At 44.7% G+C, this 14,517-nt stretch overlaps 1 protein-coding gene across 1 annotated transcript in view; it reads right to left on the bottom strand.

The window, feature by feature from the left end:
• Nucleotides 1-14,517, bottom strand: part of LOC108792478 (lysyl oxidase homolog 2-like) — an 81,931-nt gene that overhangs the window by 13,041 nt on the left and 54,373 nt on the right. Inside the window, exons 4-8 of the mRNA XM_018563267.1 lie at nt 13,880-14,063; nt 12,356-12,507; nt 11,414-11,581; nt 7,512-7,677; nt 6,313-6,556 (exon numbers count right to left, since the gene is read on the bottom strand). Coding sequence (XP_018418769.1) covers nt 6,313-6,556; nt 7,512-7,677; nt 11,414-11,581; nt 12,356-12,507; nt 13,880-14,063 — 914 coding nt within the window. The remainder of the gene's footprint in view (nt 1-6,312; nt 6,557-7,511; nt 7,678-11,413; nt 11,582-12,355; nt 12,508-13,879; nt 14,064-14,517) is intronic.

Raw genomic sequence — 14,517 nt, 5'->3', positions numbered from 1 at the left:
CATATTAGATAAAGTATATCTTGAGTAAAACTTCAAACAGGACCGATTAGCAGATGTATGTTACTATTTTAATTAAATCACCAAAATGGCTTTAATAAACATTAATTGCTGAAATTATTAGGTCAAATGTATAGTATTTCCTTGTTTTATAATAAACCTACCGGACCTGTGAAAGAAGCCTTGTTTAAGCTAATAAACATATCATGATAATGCTTCTGTTGGAGCAATGGTGGGGGTAGGGGAAGATAAGGGAGGGTAGGTGACATGAATCAAGCATTCTTGAATTGGGGCCCCCAGGAACCATGGGGTCTGCAAACAGTTGCTACTCTATATGGGTCAGGTCTTAACAGCTGTGTTTATTCAATACACAGCATAGTAGGGTCCACTGCTGAGTGAATCTACACCACCTGCAGTTTTCATCCACAATATATACAATCAAGCTGCAACAAGTGAAAGGCTTTGGAAAACTGATACAGACCACCATACTCTTTAATAGGGTGATACGCACAGCAAAGTTTGTGTTTTCAGGGCAGCCTCCATTAATTATTGTCTTTCCTATTGATGTTGAGGATCGAATGAGGTTTCGGTAGAAGAAACTATTGCTAAGATTCTTATCATGTGCTAGATACCTTCCAGCATTGACACCGGCATGTACCAGCTAAGCATGATCCCCGACCAAACCCATCCACCTCCACCCAGTATATTGTATGTTCCTTTCTATTCCCAAGTGACCTACTCCATCATGTTCTCCAGATCTGAACACACAGAGTCTAACCCCCAACCTCCTCATAGCACCTGGGCCGTGGCTTCACCTTGACTTAACCATAGCTATGTAGCCGCCCCACCCTGTTCCCGGTCCAAATGCCAAGAAACAGGCACGTCTTTCTTCTTACTCCGCATTCCTCGACTCTAGCCTGGCACTCTGTCCCTGGCATGTATAATTAGGTGCGGTGTACTCAGCTTCTTAGACTGGCAACGGCTCTGTGCTATATTTATTGCTTGTTTTCACTTCCATGTGTTTGTTAGTTCTACTTTTAGACTAGAAGTTCTAAATCTGATAAGCAGTAAATAACATGAATGGTGAGGAGCTGCTGGGTTCACGTCACGCAGGAAGGAAGAGCGGAGAGATGCCAATGGAGACTTTGAGCTCCGGGGCTGATTGGTAATGAAGTACATTTTATACTATAAACTTAATTAAAGAAACAGCTTAAAGTAAAAGAGAAAAATAATAAATTTTAAACAACATTTATTAACTCCATAGTTCCAGTATGTTTACACATGCATGTGAGCTTCTCATGGTGCCCAGCAGGGAATAGTCAGATAGTGCTATATGCCAAAGGGTAGATATATGAAATACTGTTTCATTGGTTACTCCAGAACAGTAACTAAATATGGAAAACCTATAACATATAGACCAGTGGTTCTCAATCTGTGTAACCTTAGGACCCACATTTGTCCTTGGTCATTAAGTCGTGACCCCAAGTCACACTGCAATGGAACGCACAGCATTAGGGTACCGTGCATTCCGGAGCGGGCGTACGAACTGTGGGTGGGAGGTGAGTTTGGGGTACCATTCAAATGAATGGCAACGCAACACACCTCACACACCAAAATGCACAGTAGGTGTAATTGCACGGGACTGTGCGATTAACGTACTGTACTAGTGTGAATGGCCCCTCAAAGGCACGGACCGACACACACAACCACAGACACAATCTCACAAACACATACACACTCCAAAAAAAGTAGATTATTTTTGTTTTTGTTTTAAGGTCCACCCAGTCTTCCTATCTTACGAGAACTGGAGTGGATCCTCAGCCTGGGGTCCAGTGTGGGCTGCTGTTCCGTGACAGAGCACCATCTATATCTGCATTGCTTGTACTGCTCCCTTGCGCGCCCTGTAGTGGTGTCGGGAAGCAGAATGTGACGTCACTCCAGTCCAGGCACCTCTGCAGGACATGCGAGGGAGCTGTAAGCATTGTACGTACGGATGGAGCTCCCACACGCCCATAGCCTCATCCCACCTCAAGCTGACACTTGGTGCCGGGCAGCATATTTTGAATGGCTGCTTGGTGGGAGAACTGACACTACTGTGCTAGGGGGAGGCAGAGAAGCCTCTCACCTAGAAAAGTGGAAGGCATGTGGCGCCCAACTGAACACGGGGTCACAACCCACTTTTGGGTCACGAACCACCAGTTGAGAACCAAGGATATAGATGATTTACTATGAATTATCAAGATTCTCAATGTTATCAAACCATCGAACCTACGTGTGCAGCTATCAAGCCTTCATTTAACTGCAAAGGACTCCAGGAGAATCTTGTAAGTCAGGATTATACAATGTATATGTAATGCATTTATTATGCAGATTGAGAATGCAAATGTTAACAACTCACATTGATTATAGATCTATTGTTATAGATGTCCACCTCATCCCTGAGGAAGTGAATTATATACACGAAACGTGTTGGACGCTATAATATCATTGATTGTGTGATGGGGATGAGGCTGATGTAGAACAAGGGATTGTATCTGTATTCTCATCAACATATTTTAATTCATTGAAATCTATTGACAGTCGTCTGAGCCTTAAAGGTCCCGTAGAATACTGTGGAAATATTTTGCCTTCTGTCCAGTGCACACATCCTGTGTCATCTCAAGGATCCCAATTAGCCCTCCCTAGTCTCTAGGGACTGCAGATTAATTAGGTTACAATTTAGGTTGTAAAGTTCTGATAGTGGGAGCGTTTGGGTAGATTAGCAAAGGACAACTGGGCAGAGCTGACACCACCATTGTTAGCCCAGGATTTAGGAGCTGAGTGCATTTCTGCCATAGGTATGTTTCTGTACTTACATGGTCTTTAAAGGAATACAACATGTGGAATTGCTTCTGTATTGCAGAGATGTACTGCATATGTTTTTTAAATCTGCCCTGACATAGACTTTGATGGTTGCAGTGGCATCACAAGGGGGGTGCGGGTGCCACCATTGGAGGGGTGACACCAAAATGACTGACAGTCATTTTGTTGTCACCCCCTATGAAAAGTCGGGCACTTGGTCACAGACCGAGAGCCGACAGTGTCAGGAGAGAGGAGGGGACACGGCGGCATACCTCATCCCGCCAGGTGAACATCCACTCTCTCTCTGCCAGCGTCCATCACCAAGATGGCCGCCGGCAGGCATCAATAAGCCGTGCCCGGTCTCCGCTCCAAGTGTCACCCAGTCTCGGGATGCCCCTGAATGGTTGCACATAAAAACAGGACAGCTAAAACTTAAACAAACACACATGTTTGCATTCAGCTGAACTCTTTCAAATTTATATCTACAAAGAAACGTACACAAGCAGGACATAACCTCATATATGTGCTGGGGACTGGATACTATCAGGGAAACGTTTCTATGCCTAGATCATATGCTGTTGATAAAAGTGACCGGCCGAGCATGCCCCCCATCTGGCCGATAAATGAGTTTTAGATGTGAAAATACTCTGACGTAGAATTGCTCGTTCCTGAGGATGATTGTGGAGACGTGTTTGGCTTCATGTAAGCGGATGCCTGACTTGTGCCAAGGCATGCAGAAGGGAAGGGGGCAAAGCTGTAAACATCCTCTTACAGTCACCTGAGCTGATTGCCCCTTTGCCAAGTTCTTGAACATTTATATAAGACATCCAAATAAATAATGTAGCCAAATAAAAAATGTATAGAACCATTTATACAAAACACAACAAACCAAACCGGAGGCAGATGTATGGCAGACACCGACATTTGGCAGCACCAATAAGAATACTAACAGAACATTTTAAGACTCCCCTCTGTTCCCTGGCAGTGGCATAACCAGAGTAACCGACGCCCGGGGCAGAACAAAATTTTGCGCCCCCACCGGTGATATGTGGGGGTGTGCAGGTACAATGAGAGCATGCTGGGACATGTTGTTATTGAACTACAAGTTCCAGCATGCCCTCATTGTCCCTGTACTCCCCCCAAATATCACCCAGGAAATAGTAACAAGCTGATTGGCAGGCTCCTGTCCTTCTTCTATGCAGTGGAGCCCGGGTCCCTGTAGGGAAGGAGCCTGCCAATCAACTGGTTATCATGGCAAGTGGACCATGACATTTTTTTACTTTTTGATCACCTTTTTATTGTTTTAATTTAATAATTGTTTTCTTATTATTTTTTACTTATTTTTTTATTTATCCAATTATTTTTTTTTAAATTTTTTTCCCACTTAACTCTATCGCTATCACACAGGAGCTACCAAGCCCTCTGTGTGACAGCATTTGGAGGTGACATGTTCTCTTTATTGACCCTGTCACCTCCAGGACAAGAGTTCTAGCACAGTACTGTGCTGGAACTCCTGTGACAGGTGAGAGGGGAAGAGCACAGCGGCAGGGTTACTTTTAAGAATGGAGCCCGGAGGAAGGAGCCAGCGAGGAGATAGGTAGGTGCGGGGGAGGACGGACCGGCTGCAGTTTTATCACAAGTGCTCTCGGTGACATTGGGGCATTCCACACCCTGCCACAAATCTTTCAATCGCCGGGCCCTGCTTGTCATTGCCCGGCAGCCGGCGCCCCCCTCCGGCTCTGCGCCTGGGGCAGCCACACCAGCTTTCCCCCACCAGGTTGTTACGCCGTTGTTCCCTGGCTCCTCTTTTGCTTCCCCTCCCCTTTTCTCCCCTTCCTGTTTTCTCTTTTCTCCCCCCTTCCTCTTTTTCCTTCTCCCTCCCTATGTATATCACCCACCCCTCTTCCTTTCCCCATTCATCCCCTCTTCACCCCTTTTCTATTTGTTCCCTTTTCTCTCATTTACAATTTCAGCCTTTTTTCTCTGTTTGGATGAAACATCATTTCTTTCCAATTTTGGTTCTTAATCTTTGTATTTTTTCACTTATGTTTTGATCTTTCTAAATAATAAAGTTCCTTTTTTAGCAGGTGTGTCTTTAACTATAGCTTTTGATTTTTTAGAATTGGTACATGCCCTTTTTGGCTACATTGCTATGATATTATATTCCCATTATATGCATCTTATGGGTGATAGGCATATATTTGCATCCAGTCTGTATGGTATGTACTTGTACTGAGCTCGAGTGTATATCCACTTATGTATGAACCTGGTAAGAGATGTTCCTTTAAGTACTAGTATGCATTAATTAATGGTTAGATGTGTCAACTGATGTGCCCTGCATAAAAGGGACTCTCCCCCTGCTTTCCACCATCATGTGTCCATCACTGATGCCTCTACTGGGAGTGGAGGTGCCTCTACTGGGAGTGGAGGTGCCTCAACTGGGAGTGGAGGTGCCTCTACTGGGAGTGGAGGTGCCTCTACTGGGAGTGGAGGCCGGTGATCCAGCGATGGTCCACTCTGTGCCCGCCACCAACTGGTCCCATCATCGTAATATCATCCTGCCACTGCAGTCTTTTGGAACTTGCGAGGACTATGCCAATGGGCAGCCAATTGGGAGTGTGCATATTCCCTATTTCTCAACTGGTGGGTCGCCACCCTGTGTTCAATGGGTGCCTTCCACTTTTCTAGGTGAAAGGCTCCTCAGCCTCCCCCTAGTGCAGCACTGTCAGTTCTTGTGCCAAGCAGCCATTTAAGTTTCAGCTTGAGGTGGGATGGGATGGGGCTATGGCCGCGTGAAAGCGTCATCCATACCTGCATTGCTTACAGCTCCCCCGCGTGTCCTGTAGAGGTGCCTCGAGTGGAGTGATGTCACATTTTGGCTCCCATCACGTGTCCATCACTGGTGCCTCTACTGGGAGTGGAGGTGCCTCTATTGGGAGTGAAGGCACGTGATCCAGCGATGGTGCAGTCTGTGCCCACCGCTAACTGGTCCCATCATCATAACATCATCCTGCCACTGCAGTCTTTTGGAGCCTGTAAGGACTTTGCCAATGGGCAGCCAATGGGAAGCGCACATATTCCCTAGGCAGAAAATCCTGAAGAAGGACCCTTCCACTTTGAATTACAGAGGAAAGAAGCCATAGGACCTGAAGTATCATGTGATCATGGGTTTAGGTATGTAATTGAGGCTTTTATATTAGGATGTTTTTAAAACTTACATGTGATTATTTGGGAACGGGTGACTTAAGGATGATACGAGTAGGGAACAAGTATAACAGGTGATGAGCATTTACAATGCTTATCTGCTGTCACTCTAAGGCTGGCCATTAATGTAAAAATAAACAATTGATCCTTACGTGTATGGCCACCATAAATTTGATTAGGGATTCTGATGCATAATGCTCTCCAGTCCCAGGTATTACCTAAATTACCACAGTTCACCGGTATTAATGTAAGCTTTGGTCAGTGACTTACCGGTGGCATTCATGCCAGACCCAGGCATGGCGCCCAGTCTTAGGTCGGAAGTCAGCCTGTCCAGTGTTATGTATCTGGGAGCTGAAGCGTAGAAGTCGCCGGTATCCGGTGGTGAAACTGGCCTTGTCGGCTGAGGAAGAGAGGCAGCGCTCTTCATGGGCACACTGAAGCATGAACATGGGTCTGTCCTCCAGGTATGTGGTCTGTTCAACCAGAGGGGCATTGAGGACAAGATCAGAGGCAGCTGCAAAGGGGGAAAGACAGTAAGGTACACATTATTGGTGCCGGGCCTCCTCTAATACAAGGAAACATCATGACTTATAACACATAGGAGAAGAAGGGAACTGGGCTCAATTCACCATTAAGGCAATCTAGGCGAGTGCCTAGGGCGACGAGTATATTGGGGGAGAACAGAGAAGGAGTTATAATTTATTTATTGTGATAAAGTTATTACAGTGTATCTCAGATCTCAGAGACTATGTATCCCTTACATAACATCTACCAAGCAGAGGAAGGTTCAGCTTATCTCAAGCACCCCCTGACATGTGTGACATGTGCACCTTAACTACCTGCACCTCAGGATAATGTCAAAATGTTCTTCAGACAATCCCCGTTTAATATAACTAACCAGAGATATTCAGATCTCCTGTTTTCTAGCTCCCTCATCACCTCCTCCCATAACCACCTCCAGGACATCTTTAGAGCCTCTCCAATTCTCTGCAACTCCCTACCCCAACCTCTTCAGCTATCTCCTACTGTGTCCACCTTTAGGTGATCGCTCAAAACTAACCCAAACCGTCCTCTCTATTACTACCAAAACCTCCTGTTTTCTAACTCCCTCATCACCTTCTCCCATAACCGCCTCCAGGACTTCTCCAGAGCCTCCCCATTCCCCTGGAACTCCCTACAGTCCACTGTCTGTCTAATGTCTGTCCACTTAGCTCCTCCTCTGTCCACCTCTAGGTGATCTCTCAAAATTCACCCAAACCGTTTTGTGCGCTCCTCCCAAGACCTCCTGCTCTCTAGCTCCCCCCTTTTCACCTCCTTGCATGCTCACCTCCAGGACTTCTCCAGAACCACTCCCATCCTCTGGAATTCCCTACCCTGATATATCCGACTATCTCTGTGTCCCCCTTTAGGTGATCGCTTAATACACAGCTCATTGTAATACATTTCTATATGGTGTATGAAGAACTCACTCTCTGCACAGGACACTCCGGCGGCGAACCGTCCTCCTCCTTTGGGGCAGTTGATATGGGGCCCGTCATGTCTGCAGTGTGACAGTGACATCTCTGTGCCCGAGCACTTTACTCCGCTCACAATAACATCATCGGCCGTGACGTCACCCTGCCAGTACCAAGTTTCCTGTGGAGGGAACACAATGAATGCTCTGGGAATACCAGTGTTACAGGCACATGAAAGCATTCTAAACATATACAATGTATACAAATGTGTCCCAAATGTACACCCCAAAAGTTTTTTTTACAGAATGGGAAAAGGTTAGAACTCCTATCAGGTTTCAATGCTATCTGTTAGAGAGATTTACCCTCACTTCCTGTTCTGCTAATGAACTTTTATCAGACAGGACGTGAGGGGAATCTGCAACAGGAAAACCGACGATAATAAAAATCTGACAGAGGTTCTATCATTTCCCTAACTTTGTTACTGTGAGGCCTCGTTCACACCAGGGCAGAGCGGTCGTACGGTTTTATCCGCGCCGAGCCCCCGACATGAACAATCCCTTACATACCTATGGGGAACATTCAGGCAAGCGCACGGCTCCGCGCAATCTAAACCGGCTGCCACCTAAACTACCCGCTGAGCTACTTTTTTGCGCCGATTAGCGCATTTTCCATATCGATTTTAACGGAACTGCGTTGACTAGCGTGATTTTGGCCATTTTTAATTGAGTCTCAGTGCTGAATTGTGATTAAAAACGCCCTTTAAAAAATTTGTGCAGAAACCGTGCTCAAACGCTTTCGCCCTGGTGTGAATGGGGCCTTACAGAGATTTCCCCTCACTTCCTGTTCTGGGGACAGCTGTTTTACCAGACAGGAAGTGAAGGAATCTCTCCAACAGAGCCCCTGATTGCAGTAAAAGCTGAAAGAAGTTCTAATTCTTCCCAACTCTGTACAAAACTAACAAAAATATACACTTTAGGGCTGATTTGTGAATCCTTCAGCCCAGCGTATATGCGGTTTGCATGGCACTACCATCACTAGATGGAGCGACGCATTGCATGAATATATATTTATATAATGTTTGTATTTATATTATCATAAAATATGTTTCTATGTATAGAGTAAACCATGGAGATGGCTTGTCCCGGGTCCTGTATGGAGCACAGACATTCCTAGTTACACCTCTGGGCATGACAACACGATGTTCCATTTCTGGACACAGCATATATTCTACCCAGCTAAGTAACATACTTTCCATTCAGGATCTAGCCTGTGGGTGGGTGGGAGCCTTGTGTACGTAAATCAGCATTTACAATGTGCTCTCTATGGCTTTTTCCACACCCGTAGGCACAGATAGCTGGCCTCTAGGTCTCTACATGTCTCAGGAGGACTACATGCCCCTCCATGTCCTACATGGCTGAAGGTGATTATAACTCCTCTGCCTGGCATGGCAAGAACATGAAGCAGACAAAACATATATATATATATAAGCTACTGAGCTGTAAAACACAGTTCAAAGTGAGAAGCATAGAGATCCCGTGATGATGTAAAGGTATGTAATGAATAATGGAAAGGTTTTATTTAAAACTGTAATTAGCATGTTGATGAGGGGGGAGGAGGAAGGAACCAAGGAAGGCAAAATAAAAGTAGATTAAATTTCAGTTTTAAAATCTTAGGGATGTATTTGTAAAACGTACTCAGAGTAAACAGCTCTGCGAATGTCTAAGTTGTAGATTTACAGCTCATTATGGCCACTAGGTGGAGCTGAGAACAATAGGAATTTTCAATGCACCTCAGCTCCATCTAGTGGCTAAATTCTGCTGATAGTCTACAACTTAGACATTCGCAGAGCTGTTCACTCTGAGAACATTTTATAAATACACCCCTAAATGTTATTACAAAAGTTGTTCTCAATCTTTTAAAATCTTAACCTTTATTAAAAGAATACCTGGTGACCCTGACCTGAAGGACCTTGCTCGGGCATGTCCTGTTATGGGGTGACAATTGTCTCATAATTGTGCTCCTGTGTTGTCACACGCACGCCTGGGGGAGACTACAAGTGGTTGTGCCATCACACAGTGCACAGGCATTGTCCCCCATTGCCATTATGAGCAGATCGGTCCACGGCTTTACTTCCATGTATATGAAAGAAGTGCTGCCTATGATAACCAATCAGAATGTTACTTTTATTTTCAAACCTTCTTCTAAATATGACGGTTAAAATTTGTCTCAATGTTATGGCAATTACAGAACGCTTTTGAGAAATGAGGCCTGTTGTACAAGCCGCAGGGTAGCCAATCAGATTTCGGCCTTTCAGTAGTTTATTGCAGTGGTTCTCAACCTGTGTAACCTCAGGACCCACATTTGTCCTTGGTCATTAAGTCGTGACCCAAGTCACACTGCAATGGAATGCATTGCATTAGGGTATCACGCGTTCTGGAGCGGATGTACGAACTGAGGGTGGCGGCTGCGTTTGGGGTACCATTCAAATGAATGGCAACGCAACGCACCTCCCACACCAGAATGCACAGTAGGTGCGATTGCGTAGTACAGTGCATTAATCGCATGGGACTGTGCTATTAACGCACTGTATTGGTGTGAACGGGCCCTCAAAAACACTGACAGACATACACAACCAGAGATACAATCTCACACACTCACAGACATTCTAACACACACTCCAGAAATGTTTTTTTTCTTTTTCTAAGATCCACCCAGTCTCCCTACCTTACGAGAACTGGAGTAGATCCTCAGCCTGGAGTCCAGTGTGGGCCGTTGTGCTGTGATGGAGTTCCATCCATATGTGCATTGCTTGTACAGCCCCCGTGCATGCCCTATAGAGGAGCCAGAATGTGATGTCACTCCGGTCCAGGGACCTCTACAGGACACGTGAGGAAGCTGTAAGCAATGCATGTATGAATGGAGCTCCCTCGCCGCCTAACCCCCGGCCCACCCCACCCCACCTCAAGCTGACACTCAGCACCGGACAGCATATTTTGAATGGCTGCTTGGTGCGAGAACTGACACTGACAGTGCTCACCCAGAAAAGTGGAAGGCATGTGGCGACCCACTAAACACGGGGTCGCGACCCACTTTTGGGTCACGACCCACCAGTTGAGAATCAAGGGTTTATTGTATTCATACATATTTAAAGCCAGTCTCTGATTAGTTGCAAAGAAGGGGGTGTACACCACTGTTCTTTGCATTGTGTTTATACATCCAAGTATAGACATCCGGCTCAGCCAGAGGTAACATAAGCTTTAGATATAATTCTGGTCATTGCTCATTGACATTTATTTATGTGCACCCCCCTGTATGTCAATCCGAGTGGTCTGAGCGAGACCATTTATTTATTACTGACATTACAAGCTGCCTTCCCCGGAGGGGGTTTGGCATTGCTGATCTTACATGTTGCACAACATTAAACATCCAGCTTACAGCTGCTGTGCATGGAACAATGTCTGGTCTCCACACCGTGGAATGAAGCCAGGGAACATTCCTGAAACGGCTCCCGAACAAGACGTGCTATCCTGCTTTGTTATGTCACAAGCCAAGCCAGGCGTGGTGGAGGATTTTCTTAAGGGAATCTTAAACGAACTGAACTATTTATTCTAGATATTAATATCTAGTGCCAAATTTACATATTGTACATTTACATCAGGCCCTGCCCTCATGGAGCTTACAATCTATGGTCCCTATCTCACATACTAGGGCCAATTTAGACAGGAGCCAATTAACCCACCAACATGTCTTTGGGGTGTAATATGAAACTGGAGTACATGAAGGACACCCATGCAAGCACAGGGAGAACATACAAACTCCTTGCAGATAGTGTCCTGGTCGGGATTCAAACCAAAGACTCCAGTGCTGCAGAACTATAGCCAGAATGGCTGAGCTGTTGAGTAACATTCACTCCTTACCTGGAAAGCATGGCTGGCAAATCCCAGTCCTAGTTGGCGACAGACAATCATGGCTTCCATCGTGCCCCAGCCCTCACTGCACACAGTGCCCCAACGCAGGGTGCCATTGTGTTCCGTTAGAACTTCCACTCGTCCTTCTGTGGGGTTACGTCCCCCACTCAAACGAACCTGTATAGAAAAAGACCATCATGTGATGTCTAAGAGAATATGATACTTGCATTAGAGCACCATTTCACATAAGGGTTTCATGTTCAGGTCACTGTCTAAGTCAGCATTTCTCAACCTTTTTAACATGAAGGAACCCTTGAAATAACAGGGAACCCCTACTAATAATTACTATACCTACATCTCACGGTACATTAGCATGATGGTTAGAGGTGAGTAGGTTCCTTATATTGGTGGTCAATGGGAAAAATGCTCTTTATATTGGTGGTCAGTGGGAAGATAGCTCCTTACATTGGTGACCAGTGGGGAGGATTATCCTTACATTGGTGTTCAGTGGTAAGAATGCTCTTTACATTGGGGTCAATGGGAAAAATGCCCCTTACATTGGTGGTTAGTGGGAAGAATGCTCCTTACATTGGTGGTTAGTGGGAAGAATGCTCCTTACATTGGTGGTTAGTGGGAAGAATGCTCCTTACGTCGGTGTTACGTAATACTTACTGAACATAGTTAATCTGAGCTAGTCACCTTCAGAAAGACCCTTTGAAAGCCAGACATGTACTAATGGACCACTGAACGGTTTTGTGACCTCAGACACTTCTGTAACTGTCCTTGTTCTTAAGCTGATCCGTACACACACTTATAATCCCCAAATATAATCATGTCCCATATAATACTACACAGTGTACATACATTTATCAACTTGAAAATTCTAAATAGAAATATGTGTCTGTATACTTCTGACCTGTCAATGTTAATCTGACAGGACTGAGCTCTCACCTGGTTCTGGAAACCCATAGCCGGCACATTACACTTCACTGCTGCGTCCTCCTCGTGGGTACAACTGGGGGTGTGCATGTTAAATTTGCAATCTATAAGTGACTTCTCAAAACCGGTGCAGTCGATCTCACTCATGTGAATGTGGCCCATGCCTGCGGAGACACAGAGACATGTGAATGTGCTATACAGTTCAGAGACAGGACCAGCTATGTACATAATGACCTAACACCTGTGGTATGTGCACATGTTCTAAAGTAGGAAGGTAAGTGACAAAACATGATCACAGACAATAAAGACATATTTAATATATATAAATACAGTGGTACCTTGGTTCACGAACGCTTCTGTTCGCGAAGAATTCGGTTCGCGAACAGGAAGTTAGGCAACATTTTGCTTCCGTTCGCGAACTCCACATCGTGTGACACTGGACGTGGCTTCCTCTAGTCGAGATCACGGTTTCATCACAGTTTGATTCGGTTCGTGACCAGAATCGTGGAATGAATTAAGTTTGTGAACCGAGGTACCACTGTAATAACAATACTAACCAATCTTTTTTTCTTTTTCTTTTGCAGACTGGTGCAGAGGTGTTTGCACCACAACCATGAGAGGCAAAAGCACCAATGCTCCAAATCATAAAGCAAGTGGTTTTATTACCTGAGCACTTACAAGAACCCTTAATAAAGGTACAACAGTATCGACTCAGGTACAGACATGGTTACTCAAACATGAAAAACTCAGAAAACTGTGCATACCCATGATGGGGTGTCCCACCACCCCTCATTTTAATACCTTATCTCTTAGATATCTGAATCAATTTGTTTGATCTGTCATCTGATTGTTTAGCCTTTGCGTTTTTACTGCCTGTATATGTTCATCTTCATTCTCTATTATGCACAGAAAGCCCTAACCACTTGGTGTTATGAAGACCCTGAGCTATCTTATCTCTAGACAAACTCTAGAGATAAGACTCTAGACAAAACTGTTCTAGTGTTAGTTCCTGCTCAGGTCTGGTTTCTAGAGCATTGATAAGAGCATTGTATCTTTAGAGAGGTGCCCCACCTGTCAGGCGCACCAGTGGCTGCTGCACAGTGGAGTGAAAAATAGCATACATGAGATATATTAATTATAACCATTTATTGCCTTAAGTACAAAAAGCAGTTCACTTAGATCCAGGGGTTGACCCATTTCTTGTTCCTTGGAAACTGGTAGCAGTTTTTAGCTGGAAAGTGTGAGCTGTATTCAGGGATATGAGTCAGGAATATTTCCCCGGAATGACTCGTATTTCTTAATTTGAATAGAGTATTGAAGCTCATCTTGGACATCTGACCTATATTTACACACTTACCAGATGCTCCCAGGACTTATCTCAAGGGAACAATAATTACCTCATGGAAAATGTCCGGTCTACAAGATTGTTAGGTAAAAGATTTGTGCTCAATTCCAAAAGGGGCCATAGGCTTAGCACAGGTCTTTATATAGGTCAGGAATCCTAGAACGGCCAATTACATTTACACATAATATTACCTTGCCCCATCTGTGATCCGGATAAAGCCTCTTTGGCACTGCCAAACCCAAGCTCCCTGCAGACCACACTGGCAGATACCAAGTTCCATCGATCATCGCAAATAGTTCCCCACTCATTATTTTTCAGGACCTCAACTCGTCCTTCTCCAGTGTTGGCCCCACCTCTCAGGCGCACTAGTGGATGCTGCAAAGTGAAGTGAGAGATGAGTGAGATATAATTAATTATAACCATTTATTGCCTTAAGTACAAACTTAACCTTGTTGAAAGAACTGAGGCTGAGTGGGAGGATTAAGCTAAACCTGTAGCCCTCAATAGGCAAAGCACAGGTTCCCTTTAATGAGGAACAAGTATATAGACCTGACATGCTTGTTGTGAGTTATTGGCTCACTAAGTAGTGAAAGCATGAATAAATGACAGCCCCGGAACCTGCAATAATAAAAACAAGTCAGCTATGGTGGTAGGCAGCCATACTTCTATACTGTTCGGTTCCCTTTGAAGTCTGATCTCAGGTCAGGTTATTTAGAATGTATTGGCTGTGCATCTATATTCTAAACCAATACATCATATTTATATCTACTTATAAGGGAACCTTAGGAATAAATCACCCCATCTATAATTTTAATTATTAATATCCCCC

Source organism: Nanorana parkeri, unplaced genomic scaffold (assembly GCF_000935625.1).
Source record: "Nanorana parkeri isolate BGI_ZX_2015 unplaced genomic scaffold, ASM93562v1 scaffold646, whole genome shotgun sequence".
NCBI classification, from domain to species: Eukaryota; Metazoa; Chordata; class Amphibia; order Anura; family Dicroglossidae; genus Nanorana; species Nanorana parkeri.
This window is presented reverse-complemented; position numbering and strand designations above follow the sequence as displayed.